This window comes from Podarcis cretensis (genome assembly GCF_951804945.1).
Source record: "Podarcis cretensis genome assembly, chromosome: 1".
In the NCBI taxonomy this organism is placed as follows: Eukaryota; Metazoa; Chordata; class Lepidosauria; order Squamata; family Lacertidae; genus Podarcis; species Podarcis cretensis.
The window spans coordinates 68,564,813-68,580,874 of record NC_137170.1 but is presented as its reverse complement, the minus strand read 5'-3'; the positions used below and the strand labels follow the sequence as shown (position 1 = coordinate 68,580,874).

Genomic DNA, 16,062 nt, shown 5'->3' with positions numbered 1-16,062 from the left:
ACAGATGCACAGGAACTGATAATACTCATGGAACTCACAACTATGATCAGATCAGATCATCTCTTCAGCTAATTGCCCTGAATATGCAATGCCAGTGCATAGGAAGGTGAAAATATTCATGAAAATAAGATACCTTATCTTACTGGGTTTATTTGGATTAAAACAGATGAACACTTCAAGCTTGCACACCACACGTATATTTTGTGTTCTTCCTGATCCTGAAGCTATGTGCATCTGTGTGATATTATTTTGCCATGTCCTGCTTTCCTTGCCCATTTATTCATAACTCAGCTATGAGCCATTGCTTTCTGAGCAATGATGATGCTTCTGGGACTGCCCCATACTTCTCAGTCACAGTGCAGACTGCATGAGAGTATCCTGGTGAATTCTTTCACTCTCCTTCACTGCTTATGTTTGGGGTGTTGGGGAGGGAGAAAATAATTTATGCATAACAATACAAAGAACACCCAACATGGTGACTTAATTTCAACACACATTTCAGCCCGTCTTGTAGAACACCAGTGCATCACAGTACACAACTTGTGAGTTACATTCCCATAATGTAATTTTTGTGTTGGAAGGTAAGGGTGTAGACTGGACATTGTAACCAGCATAAGAAGCTGTTCTATTTTTCTAGAAAAAGAGGTGCTGAACATCTCCCTTTTTCTCTTTCCTTTCCTTCTCCTCTCTGTTTTAAGACTTTGGACTGAGAAGTTCTTTTTCTTGTATAAAATGAGAACCACCAACCAAAACTGAACTCCCAAGTTTGAGAACAATTGTACATTTCATTTCAGTCAAAAGTAAGCAGGGGAACAAGAATCAAACATTACAGCCTGGAGTTTCTCACTCAAATTTCAATTTTTTTAGGCTATGCAAAATGGACTGATACTATTTTCCTACTGCTAAACGCTGAAGTGAGCTTTGTCCCAGCTTTGAACACATGTTCCTAGCAGAGACAGATAAAGAGAGAGGCAGCAGCCAAGGAGTTTCAAGACACTATTAAAGGCTATGGGGTCACACCAGGTCCCCCTTAAAAGTCAATAGCCCATTAGGGATGTGCTTTTTTGTTTTGTTTTTTTGTTACTGTTGCTGATGTCTAGCTGAATCCACAATCTATTTGACCCAGAAATTTAGAGTATAGAGACCTAAGGTTTTCTGCTCTCGCAGTACTTAAATATTTTAATATGTATGTGTATCTAAAATATGTAGAATTTTCAGACAGGAAATTGAATTTAAAAGTTGACACCAACAACTACAATAACTAACAGTTGCTGCAATTAACCCCCAAGAAACATAGCATAAGACTTTTATTATATTTCAAATAACACGGTTAAAAGAATAAAGTGAATTCAACACCACACAGGCCAAGACCAAAATTCTTTCATTTGAAGTAGGTACAGGGATTTTTTAAAAATAGTCCTTGCCCTGAAAAGCAGAATATTAAATACATGATATAATGATATTCTATTCTCCTGCTTTTCACAAAGAGCAACAAACACACCAATAAATTCCAAATGCAAATGGCGATGCTATAAATTGCGTACCTGAAGTATGAGAGACTCTTTGTCACCCTCTAGTCTTGTCAGGCGTTCTTGATAGGTTTCATTACTGGCAGAAGTATGGTGATTCACCTGGGACTAAAGAGAACAACAGGTTAAGATTACAAGTAATTGAAATGTGATTGTATTGTTAGATCTTGCCTTGAACTTCAAAGCACTGTGTAATCATCATAGCTATAAGAACATGCCACAAATGTATCACATAGCTTAAAATTTCCTCAGCTGACAGTGCAGTCCTAGCCATGTCTACTCCCAGGTAAATGGGGTTAGGACTGCAGACAAAGTCTGCTAAGCCACAAACACTTTACAGGATTTTAAAATGAAATGTAAGTTGGAACCCCTTCAATTTTCTAGGATATAATCGTGGCAAAAGTGAAAACATCTTCCCTTTCCCCTCTCTACACCCATATATGAGAGAGAGAGAGAAGGGGGTGGTTAAGGGGGGAATTAATTGATCCCAGCTGTAAGGTCAGTCCACTGCCACCCATCCAACTCCAGCATATTTCTGGAATTCCACAAAAGACAAATCAGATCCAAAACTCAGTGAGCTGTCTGCTACTTATTACCCTCCTGCCTTCAAAACAGGAAATGCACATTTTTTAAATATGTAAAACAGACCTATTCTTATCCTGGTCCTGCCATCGGCTGCTGTGATGGGTGAGATACCAGGGCACAACAGGCAGAGACATCAGAACCAGGGAAGAGAACAGAAGAGAGAAGACACAGCTACGTTCTCTCATTGTACTGGGGATTTTTGATTTTTTTTAAAGGTACGCATCCAGGCCTGCAAGGTGGCAATCCTACCATGTTCTTCAGATTCACTGTTGACGAACAATTAATACACCCATTACTTCTTCCCATACACTGGAAAACGTATTGTACAGTATACGAAAAGTCAACAGTTCACCCTTATCACAACAAATGAAAATCAAGCAATAAGAGTGACACAGTTCAATGCAATTGCTGAATTCTTTATAAAGAACATTCCTTACATTCCAGTATGTGGCAAAACACATACAAACTCCCAGCACAGCTGAAGATGCCACAGCCAGGATTTGAAAGGTAAAATGAGTTAAGCACCTCTATTCAGATACTTATTGAGTATGTCAATGTAGAGGCCACCTTTCCTCCAAGGAACTCAAGTTGCCATACATGGTTCTCCTCCCTGCTCCATTTTATCCTGACAGCCACCCTGCAGAGGACGTTAAGCTGAGACACAGGCCACCCAGCAAGTTTCATGGCTACTCAGTTGAGCCTGTCCTCAAGACAGTTTTGTGCAGGATCGAAAGGCAGCAACAGGCAGTGCCAAGAGGGCAGTATCTACATACTTACCTGGAAATAGAGTGTCTTATTTCCTTTCACAACGTTCTTTATGATCGGGATATAACTTTGCTCAGCATATTCCTGACCTCCGTTCATTAGGTAGTCAGACCTAATATTGGGCTGACACATTTGACCCAGAAAGTCCATAATAGGATGAATCTATAGGATAAAAGCCCCTTGGTGCAACAGAAAGGTATCTTAAGCAACTAGAAGAGCGGGTGTAATTTGTACATTGAAATAGGTTTTGCCTCTCTCAGGACAATTCATTAAATTCTGGATAAAGATTCATCCTGCATTAAGCCATAAATAGATAATGTATTACAACGCTTCCTGCTCTGATTAATGCTTCCAAAATATCTTGGGATGGAACTATATCAGCCAACATCCACATCAGACAGAGTAATCCAATGAGAAAATATCAGCTCTGCCAAAACATCAGCTGCTTCGAGGTTTAAGAAGAACAGACAAATGTAGTCCAGACAGGCTCACCTACTAAGCAAACAGCTGCTCTGTCTCAGACGGCATCTCTTAAGATACTGGCTCTCTTTATGGCAAACATAATGAGAAGATAAAAAACATAGCAATATGGCCCAAAGGTATAGGCTTGTAGATTATGATGGAAGCAAGTGCTGTCATGGCTCCCCAAGAAGAACCTCCTGTGGTCATTCACCTGGTAAAGGATCACAAACCCCAGAAACATCTGGTTTTTGAACTTTTTAAAGTTTTGGCAGCCGTTCACAGGCTGTGTTTAAAGAATGTCATATTTGAAGTGTAGACATTTTCCTTGAGCAGTATGAGCTACACAGTTATCCACACTTTTCCAAATTAACGTGAAAGCTTTCACATATGGCTTCGGAATTGCGGAGATTGCAGGAGGAGGTAGGGGAGCAGCGGACAACTGGAGCAACCACCCCAGGACCTAGAGCTCAGAACTGGAACAAGGGGAGACTGCTATCAAGAGGCTCCAGAGACAATCTGGAGTGGGACAGGTTGCAGAAAGTCAAATACATGCCCTGGAGAACTCCAAGGTTATTCAGAAATGTGTTTACAGAGGCAGGTGAGAGAGACATTGCTCTCTAAGAACAAGGAGTACTGGGCATCTGCAGGACTGGCCCAAGACATTTTTCTGCCTGAAGGCTGAACAAAGCACCCAAGATGCATAGTGACCAATGCTTGCCGAGTTATTTTGGCACCACAAACGTGACTTGCGTGAGTGGAAATATAACAATATATTAAATACCTACAATCCGCTGCATTTTCAATACATCCAAAAATCAGCTACCTGAAGTGGCTGCCTTACTCTGCGCCTAAAAGTAGGACCTGGGTACCTAACACAAAGAGCCAATAAATTATGTGTGCCTGGTAGAAGCCCTTTCATCTCTAACTTAATGTGCAAGAAATTCTTTCCAAAAGCCTCTAAAACAATTCAAAGGGAAAACATAACTTAAGAGGGCCACGGTAGAGTTTTTTGTGTGTTGGGTGTGTTGGGTGGACTGAGGGAGAAAGGTATATAAGGTTTCTGCAGTGTTCAGTGCTTTTTTTAAAAAAAGAAAATAGATTTTTCTACTTCATTTATCACCCACCTTTCCTCCAACAAGGGGCTCAAAGGAACATACCCCCATTTTATACTCACAAATGACCATGTGAGGTAATTAGGAAGAAGATACAAAGCCTGTGCATTAATTTTGGGGGAAGTATTACAAGGTGTGAATGTAAAATAAAGAATGTAAAAAGTAGGAAACCAGAGAGAAGAAAGGTGCCCCCAAGTTTGCAGATGAAGGAGGGGACAAATTTTTACAACATTTTATGGGAACACAACATGGTAACAGGCTAAATGTGGAAGGAAGCAGGAAGGAGACATGCCAAGTTTCAACAACACTACTGGTAGCCTTGCATAGCCTTGTATGAACAACTGTCATGAAGAAGAACTCAAAAACATTCTTTCCTTAATTCAACTAAGTACAAACAAGGTTGGTCTTCCATGCAGCACACATGCAGGAGTTCTTTGGTGAATTTACTCAAATTAGTTCCCTTTTTCTCCCAGGCTATTCACTGCAGCTGTATCGCAAGGACTGGTTGCTTTGTTTGTTTATGTGAAGCCATTATATTCCATTTGGAATACTGAATAATAGCCATGTGATGATAAAAGCAACTGCTTGTGCAGAAAAGTGTAGCTGTTGAGACATGTTCAATGTATTCTGACTTTCTTTTAAATGCAAACTGGCAGATGGAAACAGAGCAGAGCCAACAAAATGTAGTCATCCAACTATTTGTTCAGTAGCTCAGCCCTACAGACCATTTTGAAGACTTTGGATTTAGTTAATCTGCACTCATGTCTGGAATAATATCAAGAAGAGAAAAACTAATGTCCATTGTTGCGGACCACTCATTTGAATGTGCCTACTACACAACCAATTTCTTCATATTACAGCAAGTACTGGATTTTTAAGAAATTTCTAGGTATACATCAACTTGTTTGTAATACTGATGCTTCCAGTAATGGGCTTACAGTATTTTAGATGTCCTGGTACATGCAAGAGCTCCATTATGGGTGTGGGGGGTGGAGTTATGCTGAGTCCTTTACAAAAAGTGAATGGAGCAGCACTCTGACGTATCATAGCCCAGGTTTCCGGATGTATCACAGGCCAATCATTGTTCAGAGCTCCTCTACCCTTGTCTATCATCTCCTCAGAACTCAGCTTCATTAGTTTACTTCTGTCTCCAAAGGTGTGACACACTCTTCAAGTGGAATCAGAGCCCAAACCATGACATTCCAATGGTCTATCAATTCAGAGAGAACAGAAAAGCTGAGAGTTTGAAAATCAGCTTTGAATTATGCTGGTTCAAAGGATTCTGGTTTATTCTTCCTTCTTTTTCTGCTTCAGATATTAAAACAAACTGTAACTTAGCTGAACAAACCATGGCTTAACATTAATAAAAGTATTACCATTATTCAAATCTGCAGTCTTATCCTGCTTACTAGAAGCCACAATTTCTTTAATGGAAAGGAGATCCATGCATATATAATTTAAAACAAAGTAATGAAGTGCTTTTTGTGGCCAATTTACATCACCCCCTTAAATGAGAGTACACATATAACCAATCCCTCCTCTACTTGTCACCAAAGCCTCTTTGATAAGAGAAAAAAAAAATCAACTCTGCTTGCTTTATGACCAAAGAAGAGAGGATGCTGTTTGTTTTGGCTCCAGTTACTTGTCCCTTTCGCAGGCTGCCACATGACCAGTGCCCAAGATCTCTCGACACTGGACTCTGAACAAGCCTCTTCTTGGCTGGAATTGCTTACAAGGAAGGGGTCTTTTGTCATGGACATTTGATAGGAGTGCTACAGAAATCATGAATGGCACTTTCAAGCAAGTTCAAGTAGAGCAACCATAAGCCCTTAGATTCTATGGCTTATAAAATGCAAGTAGGTTCAAAGGTTTGGGCAGCTGAATCATTTGATCAACTGAGTATTTTAGTCACTTCATACTTTTCCTCCTGCCTTACAACTCACCACTAAATCATTCAGCAAACCTGGCTCTGCACTCTTGCAATGACAAAACTGATGTTATGCTCGTTTCATTCCCCCGTACCATGAAACTAGAGCCAGGTTTGGCACATGCAACTGAGAACTGACGGGAACCCAGTTCAGTTCCTCACCCTTGCTGCTCCCCCCCACCACCCCCAGCATCTATTGGAGGAAGCAGTGCTTTTATTACCAGCCAAAAGAGCATCAGGTTACCACCGCAGTTGGTGCCCAAGCATGCAACAGCAATGGGATCATGTGGCATCAGAATGAATTCACTGCACAGCTTTTTGCAAATGTTTTAATTACTTATCAAAGGAGCTTGTGTGAGCACAATGGGAATCAAGTTTTTCCTGGGAGAAATGCAGAAGTGCCTGAAGCCCTTTTACTGCATTTCCTCATTTTATCCCCCACGGGACCACAACATAAGTTCTGTCTTTACTACATCCCTCCGCTGTCCCGACACCCATTCTTTAAGAATCACTATTCACAGGCATGTTGCAATCAGCGTACCACACTTTTAAAACCCTCTACATATAAAGAAGCTACTCACAGCTACTGACATTCCATCACACTTCCATTTCCTCAGAATAAGAGCAGAGACTCCACAGGCTGTTTTAACAGAGTACCGTGCACATATTTAGCAAACTGTGTTTGGATATAATCCCAATTACGCCCACAATCTTGAGAATGAATTATCCCACAAGAATGTTGCACAGTGTCAATGTCCTTTTCTGCCACAGGAAACCAGAGCTTAGTTTGTAACCATAGTCCAGCTTTCTGAAAATTTGTTTAGCTGAAGAGAACCAATATTAAGATCAATTTAGTGCAAATGCTGTATGTCCTATTTACTATGGACTTCACCACTTAGCTTTGAAAATATATGATGCTAAATACGTAATCTAACCATTTACTTTTGGAGCTAAAATCAGACTTCCTACACAAATAATAAAATTTGCATTATTTTATCACTCAGATGCATATCCTTTAAAATATTATCTGCCATTTCTTGTCCTTTTGAGTCTCCAGAATGGCAGACCTGAGGCTGCTATCCTGTATCCACTTAGCTGGGAGTAAGGACCATTAAGCTCAATGAGCTTTGCTTAGAAGTAGACATTCATAATATTGCATAGTGAAACAAACTTCCTCAGAGCAAAAACTCAACTATGTAATCCCAGTTCATTTAAACTTCACTTTAGTCATTAATAGAGCCAATGATAAATACTGCACTTTGCCAAGGCTGTATATTATTTTCCTTAGTACACAAAGGCACTTGGAAGAGGAATGTTGCATAATAATAATGTTAGCATTATTCAATTGAGTAGTGATATGAATCCTCCTTGTGAAGTGTACTTCACTGCAACCTTAAGTACATTTATGTAGAGAGACAAACAAAAATTCTTCAAGAAGATGAAGAAATTCTGCCTTATGCTACCCTTGCTACCCCACATCCCCTATAGATAAAATATAGTTAAGGTGCTTCTCAATACTGGATTTAAATTAGTCACTACAAAATTAATATGATCATTGTGATCTAAATGCAAAACAAATTGGGAGAAACTGATTTCAAACCTATTGTGGTCAATGGGATTGAATTATTTAAAATCCACAGGTTAGCTTGCATGTTTAAAGCACGCAACTATAGTATATGTGCAAATGTTAGACAAAGAAAGAAAGGGTTACCTGAAAAGCTGGTAACATGAAATGCACACAGGCATTTTTACCATTAGCTGTGAACTAGGATCAGATCTGAAACCCTCTTTGGACAGTTATCACTGAATACCACATTAAAACAGTACTCAGAACACTCCCACTGTTCTTTGTAAAGACAAAGGAATATTGGTTCTCTCCTCAACCCCTGTCCCATTTTCAGACTGTGGGACAAGCCATAATTTCCCACAGAGGTGGAAAAAGTTAATGTATTCCATTTTCTCTACCCACAAAGCTGTTAAGTAACAGAACTGCAGAAGAGTCACTTACCCTCTTTAGCCACGTGAAGTGTTTGTAAATATCAATCTCACTCTCCATGCTTCGGGCCCATCTCAGCAATTATATTCCCTGGGTTCAGAGCTTTGTTCTGGAGAGAGACCACAATCTTTCTATCTAGCGCTCTCCCCAACTCACACTGAGTTTCTCTACCTCTAGCAAGCTGGATGTCTGTACATATTTGACTTAAAATTGTCCCCCGGGCTCCTTCTAAACTCTTCTGCTGAATGTACACACACAACTGTACAAACTTCAGGCAGCGTCTCCCCACCTCCCCAACCCAGAGAGCATCTGGGTTTTTTTAAGCAGAGATCAGTCATCAACAGGCAGTAATATCATTCTAAAGGCTTCAAAAGATGCATAATGCCAGATGGTCTGAGGGGAAAAAAGAGAGAGGGAGGGGGAAAGGGAAGCTTCTGTAGTGCAGTTGAAAACTGCAGTGAGAGTGTTCCCTTTTAATGGTAAAATAACAAGCTAAAAATTGCTAGGCTGTCATAGAGAAACTATTTTCAAGTAATGCCTTCACTAGCTTTCTGTTTCAAGAGTGGCTGGAACTCATTACCCAAAGACCCTCTATTTCCTGTCTCTGTTTTACTCGTGTTTATCAGAACGCTCCTCAGCTTCCCAATTTATTTCAGGCTGAGACTTAGCTAAAAATAAGCCCTGCCGTTTGAGAATTGCTGGTTACTCCATTCTCACAAAGGCACAAATATTTTAGGACAGCCCCCTTCTGCACAAAGCCAAGTGTTCCTTGTACAGATTTCCAAGAGGGGGCAATGCATCAACAGATTGCAAAAATACCTTCAACGTGTTTACATTCCCTGGCTGAAGATGGAAGCATTCAGGAATTGTTGTAGTCACATGAGGGCACATATCAAAGCAATGCTTAAGGTGTGCTTGTTGCATTTATATCCCGCCTTTTTCTCCAAGGAGCTCACATGGCTCAGCCCTCCTCATTGAATCCCCATAACAAGGTGGGTTTCCGTTTGTCGTTTTGGTTGTGTCCCTTTCTTCTTCTCTGCAGCAGCATTAGCTTTGGCTCTTGACCCGTTCAGATACATTGCATGTAATACTTGAGAGGGGGGAAATGGCAAGTGAACATATTGCATGCCTAACAAGCACTTAGCTGCACCTCCCCACCCACCCCTAAAATGTGTGCCCGTTGTGCTATTTTCCAATAAAGCTCAAGAACATACCCAAGTATCTTTAAAGCAGGCAGACTGTGTCTATTCTTTTGGAAAATATATCATGCCATGTCAGACTACTATTTCATCCAGCTCAGTACTGCCCCACGCTGACTGACAGCACCTCTCCACTGCTTCAGAGAGGCCCCCTTTTTCTAGGGGTGCTTCTTCAAGACAGGAAGTCACAAAGATCTGGGGGTTTTGGAGGGAGGGGCAGATCAGGTCCCACACATTCCTGTTTTCAGCCATGGATATTCAGAGCACACCAGAAAGTATCTCTGTGGTGATTTTCTGCCTCTATCCTCAGTCATTCTTCCCCCACCCACCACTCCTCCCCATTTTTCTGTTCTGGGCATGTGCACAGTTTATTTATATACCTGTGCGCACATGCCTTTTCTTAAGCAAACAACGAATTTCCAAGAGCCACTGTTACCAGTTTGTGTTACCATCTTTCACAATGGCCAAAGGCCACTTGACAAAATGGGGTGGGAGCTAGCAGCAATCTCCATCTCAGTGTCTTGCTCTGTGCAGCATCCATGAATGGGGAAAATGCACACCTTGAAACAGAAGTACCCAAACAGGAAGCAAACCCCAGAGGGTATGCAATAGCAACAGAATGGCACGAGTTTTTTCATCTGATCACTTAACCATGACAAAAAGGTACTCTTGGAATTACAGCAATGCTAGGCACTGGGAACAGTCAAACATCTTAACAACAATATCAGGATTGTACTACTGAAGTTATTAAGAATGGCTCAAAAATAGCTACCCCAAAATAGTACCCCCACAGGAAGCACAAGATGTGAAAGACAGCTTCCAGCTTGTCCAAGCCATGGGTTACTTGATCTGGCATGGAATTCTATCTCCCCCAAGCAGTTTCCAACTACTGTAGCTTCCTCATCCAAATCTCACTATAGGCCAAACCAAGTATTATGTTCAATACATAGTTTAATGCAGGGTCATTTTTTCTACTTTGCATAACAGAAGCAGCAACAGCGGGGCCTAATCAGAATCATGGCTGGTGGCATTTTTAAAACCTCCGACACAGAAAGACAGAACTGCTGTCTTAGCTACTTCTAAATCTACATAATATATCAAAAATGGGGGTGAAAAACCTAAGTGTGGGTATATTTCAGGCATGTTGGTATGCAGTAACGTACTATGACAGCATATACAAACATACGCCCCAATGAAAACCTACGTAGGTCACTTAAAGCAGTCTCCCCAAGACCACCCATACTGGTTTCTATTTCAACAAATTAGACATCCCACAGACATTTCAATGAGTTTCAAGCCTTGAGGACAGCAAGTTCTGGCAGACTGCCAAGACAGCGTTCTCTTACCACCCACACATCATACCACCATTTATGGTGAGAGGAACGCCTGCTGTAAAGACACCTGAGCACCCTAGTCAGCATGCGTCTCAACTTAAAAACTAGGGCTCTCCATAGGCAATATACCCACCACCACCACCACCAATGGGCAGACTGAGAACAGGCTTCAGTTCTACAAACACTTCTATACCCCTCCCACTTCTTCACTTGTGGGTTATATACCTGAGAGAGCCAAGTAGATCCCATGATCTAATAAACACAGAAAAATAATAATGTTTGTTTCTCCCAGGGTGAGGAGCCTGGGGCAGGAGCAGGGGCAGGGAGAGATTACGTGAGCCCAAAGCCAACTGCTACTCTCTCCCTGGGCATAATTCTCAGTGGAAATGGCAGACAAAAGGAAGAATCTGAACATGTCCTAGAAATTAAAAGCACTGGAATCTGTGTTTTTGGACAGACTGGCGAAACATGAGTAGGACCACCAAGACCATACTATTAGAAGATGGTAATTTATTTATTTTTAAAGAGAAGTTAGATTCTTGACTAGTTACTTCATCAGCTAAGCTTTACAACATGTATGTTGTTGGTTAAAATCTCCTAGGTCTTTAGTTAAGCTGACTGTACTTCTTATGTGCTGCGGCTCTGAAAGCACTGGTTACAGAAGAGTTTTGTTTGATTGGCTTAGCACTTCCCCCATTATCCTACCACACTGAAGCACACCACTCAAGCCCAGCTGTCCCTGCCCAGAACCAGGTCCCCTCCCTGAAAACAGGCAATAAATAATAAGGGAGAGCTACACCATCCTGTGTGCTAGCCTAAACACGTGAACACTAGCAGCCCTCATTAAAAACAGTGTTTTAAAATATCTAACATACCTATTTCTGGTTCAGCAACTCTTTCCAGATTTCATGTAACTGCACCTTGATTTTCTCCCTGCACCTTCTTCTGAGCCAAAAAGGAAATTAGAAATTCAGAGGCTTTTATCTGGCACTCCTGTCAGTGCCCTATCGGTTAGGAATGTTGATAAAGTGCATTCCGTTGAGTCACATGCTACCTGAGTCTTAGTTTTATGTCAGGTTTGAGCTTTGGCCCCATGTAAATGCAAGAAAAAATAAGTTTAAACAAACTTTAAAACACCCTTCTCTCTATTTAACAAACTGGATGGTGTGAATGTTGTCTAAGTAAGATCTCTAGGAGTGATTGAAGCCATCCACCTTCCGGCCCATTCATTTTACTTTGTCCAGGATATAAAGAATATGTATTCTCAATTATGAAACACAGTGCATTTATTACTTGGCATTATATACTTACAAATGCAGAACTCTGCTGAAAGTAGACCACTTGCTATGTTGATTTAATAGTCCACTTTTTGTTTAGAAGTGTACGGTTTGCCATCTCTCCATGTCAGAAAATAAAAGTAAAGTGTCACTGTACAGACAAACTATTACTTCCTGGAACATAATCGGAAGAGTTAACCCTTGAGTTTACAAAACCAGTGGAACAAGATCTGCTTCTTTTTCCTAAGTACACACACTGATGAGCTCCTTCAAAGCATTTTAGACATTTTTATCACTTCCTTTTTGTTCTTCGTTTGTTGCTATGACTTTTAAAATTTATATACCACCACTCTATCCTAAAATAGCTCCCACTATAAATATAAAAGCAGCCACTGCATTAAAGCCACCTACCAACTTTGCTCCAGTGCTAATATTTCATTGACATTTTTGCAAACAAGGTCACATCAGAAGAAAGCCAAATACAGTCAAATAAAATCCAGCATGTTAAACATATGAAATACTTTGTGGAATAAAGAAGTCTGTACTGTCCCTTTAAAAACCTGAAGAAAGTTAGCCAGATAAATCTCTCTGTAGAAAAAACAAGTTCTACAGAATGTGCACTCTCACAGAAAGCAACATTCTGCTATAGCTTCCCTTGCCTTTAAGGAGAGCTTTAGTTGATTAAATGAAAAAGCGGGGGGGGGGGGGGGAGCTTACAGGGAATGAAGCATTCCCCCATATACTCTGGATCCAGATTCCATGTCAAGCATTCAAGTTTACAGTGGTACCTTGGGTTATGAACAGTCCTGCTTACGAATGCTTCGGGTTATGAACTCCACAAACCCAGAAGTAGGTGTTCCGGGTTGCGAACTTTGCCCTGGCATATGAACGCAATCCGCTTCCAGGGCCATGGGAGGCCTATGTAGGGAATGCGCGCCAGGTTAAGAACGGACTTCTGGAATGAATTAAGTTTGTAACCCGAGGTACCACTGTACAGTAATGTGACAAGGTGAGCCTAGAAACTGTAACCCGTGAATCCACCTTGACAGTTGAACAGGTATGTTTCCCACGGCAAACTTTATGTATGCTTCTTCAAGTCCCATGAGAAAGGTGGGATATCACAGACTCACAATTTTTAAATACATGATCTAAGTCATCTAGTCTCCACACTCATTATAGGGATTTTCTAATTACAGCATGAGTAGGAAACAACCAAGAACACTAGTAAACTTGGGTAGCTACATAATAGCTTCCCAATATCTTTAAAAAAAGAAAAACGTAATGTATAACTAAGCATTTTCTTACATTTTTATCACACACACCCCACACACCCTTTCTTTAAGCAGCTCTGGGTGCAGAACAATGAAAAACCACTATCAGAGATCTGCATAAAACACTACCAAACTAGAAATACAGTGCCTCGTGTTTCACTACTTGTAAACGAGAACATATTTAAACGCATGTGATGTTTTAATTGCAAGCCCTATTACAGCTTATTTTGTCCTGTCTTCCTTTTTTCCCTTTCCAAGCCTGCATGATTAAACTAGACTCAGATTGCATATCCTGAATAATAATAATAATAATAATAATAATAATAATAATAATATTAATAAATTTTATTTATATCCCGCCCTCCCCAGCCAAAGCCGGGCTCAGGGTGGCTAACAATAAAACAGTACAAAAGTACAGCACAAACACTCTAAAATCATTCATTATAAAATTAATTAAAAAACAGAGCTCCTCTAGCAGGTGCAGTAGATTTTGGGATATCTAATGTGTGTGTCATTGAACACCACTACTCTCAATACACCATTCTGTCGTCTCAGAAACTGTAGCAGTAAATGGTACCTACCTCTGACTATAGAGGCAAGATTAAAGTCATGGTGTTCAGGCCACAATTTGACGATCTCTACTATTTATTTAGGTCAGAAAGTAAGGACCGCAGTAACTAAAAATACCAAGTTATTTTTTTATATATATATAGAATAAACAAAATCCACATCACTAAAAGAAATGTGCTTCTTTTCAGTTACAAATTTCACCTGAAGTTAAAAATGTGTCCATTGGTTATGATTATAGGGCTAAAAATATTTCCAGCATGAAAAAATTATTTCAGGATGTGAGTTTCTATACATTTTTTTAAAAAATGCCCCAAAGATTGTATTTTTGTGCCAGTGCACTGCTGTACAACAAGAGTACAACTTCAGCACTATTTTTTTCCTTGGTAATTTTCATACTAGAAACATTTGAATGCAAGACAATGAACTGGTTTGCATGTAGTGCCCAGTCAAATCATGGCTTAACATGTGGGTCTTCTTGCAGCTGCTGTCCTCCTCCCCAGTCCAGCTGCTGCACCGTTGCAAGCTAAGCCATGGTTTGACTTAGCATGTTGTCCAAACCAGGGCTTGTGCTTTGTCTAGACAAACCATGAGCTGTGAAACAAAGAACACTTGAATGCAGCTCATGGTTCATCTGGAGGGAGACAAATCATGAGCCCAGGTTTGGAAAACACACTAAACCAAGCAGCAGGTGTGCAATGACAACAATCTCTTCTTTGGGAACCCCATGAACTCACCCTTAGCCATGGTTTGGCTAGCCTTATGTGCAAACCTTCTCATTGTTATAGCACTAAATCTGATTGGAACGTATGTTGATATCACTGAGCACATTGGAAGCCAAAGCAGAGTAGAAATGAGCAAACTCTCCACAGATTAACTTGGACATTTCTCCCCCAAAATGGAGGAACTCGAAATAATTTTTCCAAGTCAATCTGAGGCCTTGTGCACCAATCATCACTGTCTCCAAAAGTTTCTGCAGCTCAGACAACTTCCCATAACACACTTCCCCTTCTATTTACAAGTAATTGTAGAAGAAAGAGAAGCAATGACACACAGGGAAATAAATGGAGAGACACCACTTTCTTAATAATTGGGCCCTAAATAATAATCTGTACTTTTATGCATTTTTGTTCAGAAACACTAGAAATGCAAGATTCCTGCCCAAATTATAGGTTGGTATATTGGCCAGTTTAACTATGCATTATATTTTTGGCATCGACAGTAAGATTAGTATATAATTACATAGCTCACTTCAGCATTCAAAATACTTCCAGGAATGGCTTTTTGCGTCTTTTTTTTTAAAAAAAATAAAGTGTTCAAACTAAAGGTCACTCTGGAATTGGGGGTGAGAGGATATTCTATTACATCTTCTTATGCAAACATAATTCTGATCCAAATCTTTCTTCTTAGCTATACTTTCCAGAGGAGTTCTAAAGTATTTTATCAATGCTGCCTTTAAGAATGCAGCATCAACATTTGCAAAAATTAAAGCCATGCATCATATTATGTCAATACCAAGATCAGGCAATTGATGCTTCAAGGTGATTCAGTGATTTGCTCCAAAGCAAATCCTTAACTGCAAGGAAAGTAAAAAACTATTGTCATTTATTTAGTAGTAAGATATTTAAGAAGGATTTTTTCCATTCTTCAGTGCCGTTAGAACTAGAGCACTGTATCCTCATCATTTTTAAAAAACTTACAAAATAAACACCAATACCAAATAAAGAAGTTATACACAGAAAACCTTGATAAAAAGTATTGCATTGCTTCTCATAATTTCTGTTAGTACTTTGTATGGATATCTTTTGCCGCAATTACAGCCCTACAATGGTGTCCCAAGGAGTGAACCAAGGATTTTGCATCTGTCAATTGTGCTTTATTCATTGGTTGCTTCTTTAATCAGATTCACAGATTTTCTGGATTCAGGTTAGATGTTACATCACTTTCTAGATGGCCAACCAACGCTTTTCACTCTGTTTGTTCTAGGTCAGTTTTCAGTTATGGAAATCCACTTCTTACATAAGGCAGCTATGCTTTC

The 16,062-nt window shown here is 40.1% G+C and overlaps 1 protein-coding gene across 10 annotated transcripts in view; it reads right to left on the bottom strand.

The window, feature by feature from the left end:
* PPFIBP2 (PPFIA binding protein 2) overlaps positions 1–16,062 on the bottom strand; it is a 106,786-nt gene that overhangs the window by 53,559 nt on the left and 37,165 nt on the right. For 6 of the 10 annotated variants that reach the window (XM_079964240.1, XM_079964243.1, XM_079964236.1 and 3 more), the window contains exon 4: positions 1,545–1,637. In XM_079964240.1, the coding sequence (XP_079820366.1) occupies positions 1,545–1,637 (93 nt within the window). Of the gene's footprint in view, positions 1–1,544; positions 1,638–6,961; positions 6,989–8,388; positions 8,888–11,784; positions 11,905–12,220; positions 12,344–16,062 lie in introns of those variants that run through there. The other 4 variants (XM_079964237.1, XM_079964238.1, XM_079964245.1 and 1 more) reach the window with 4 other exon arrangements.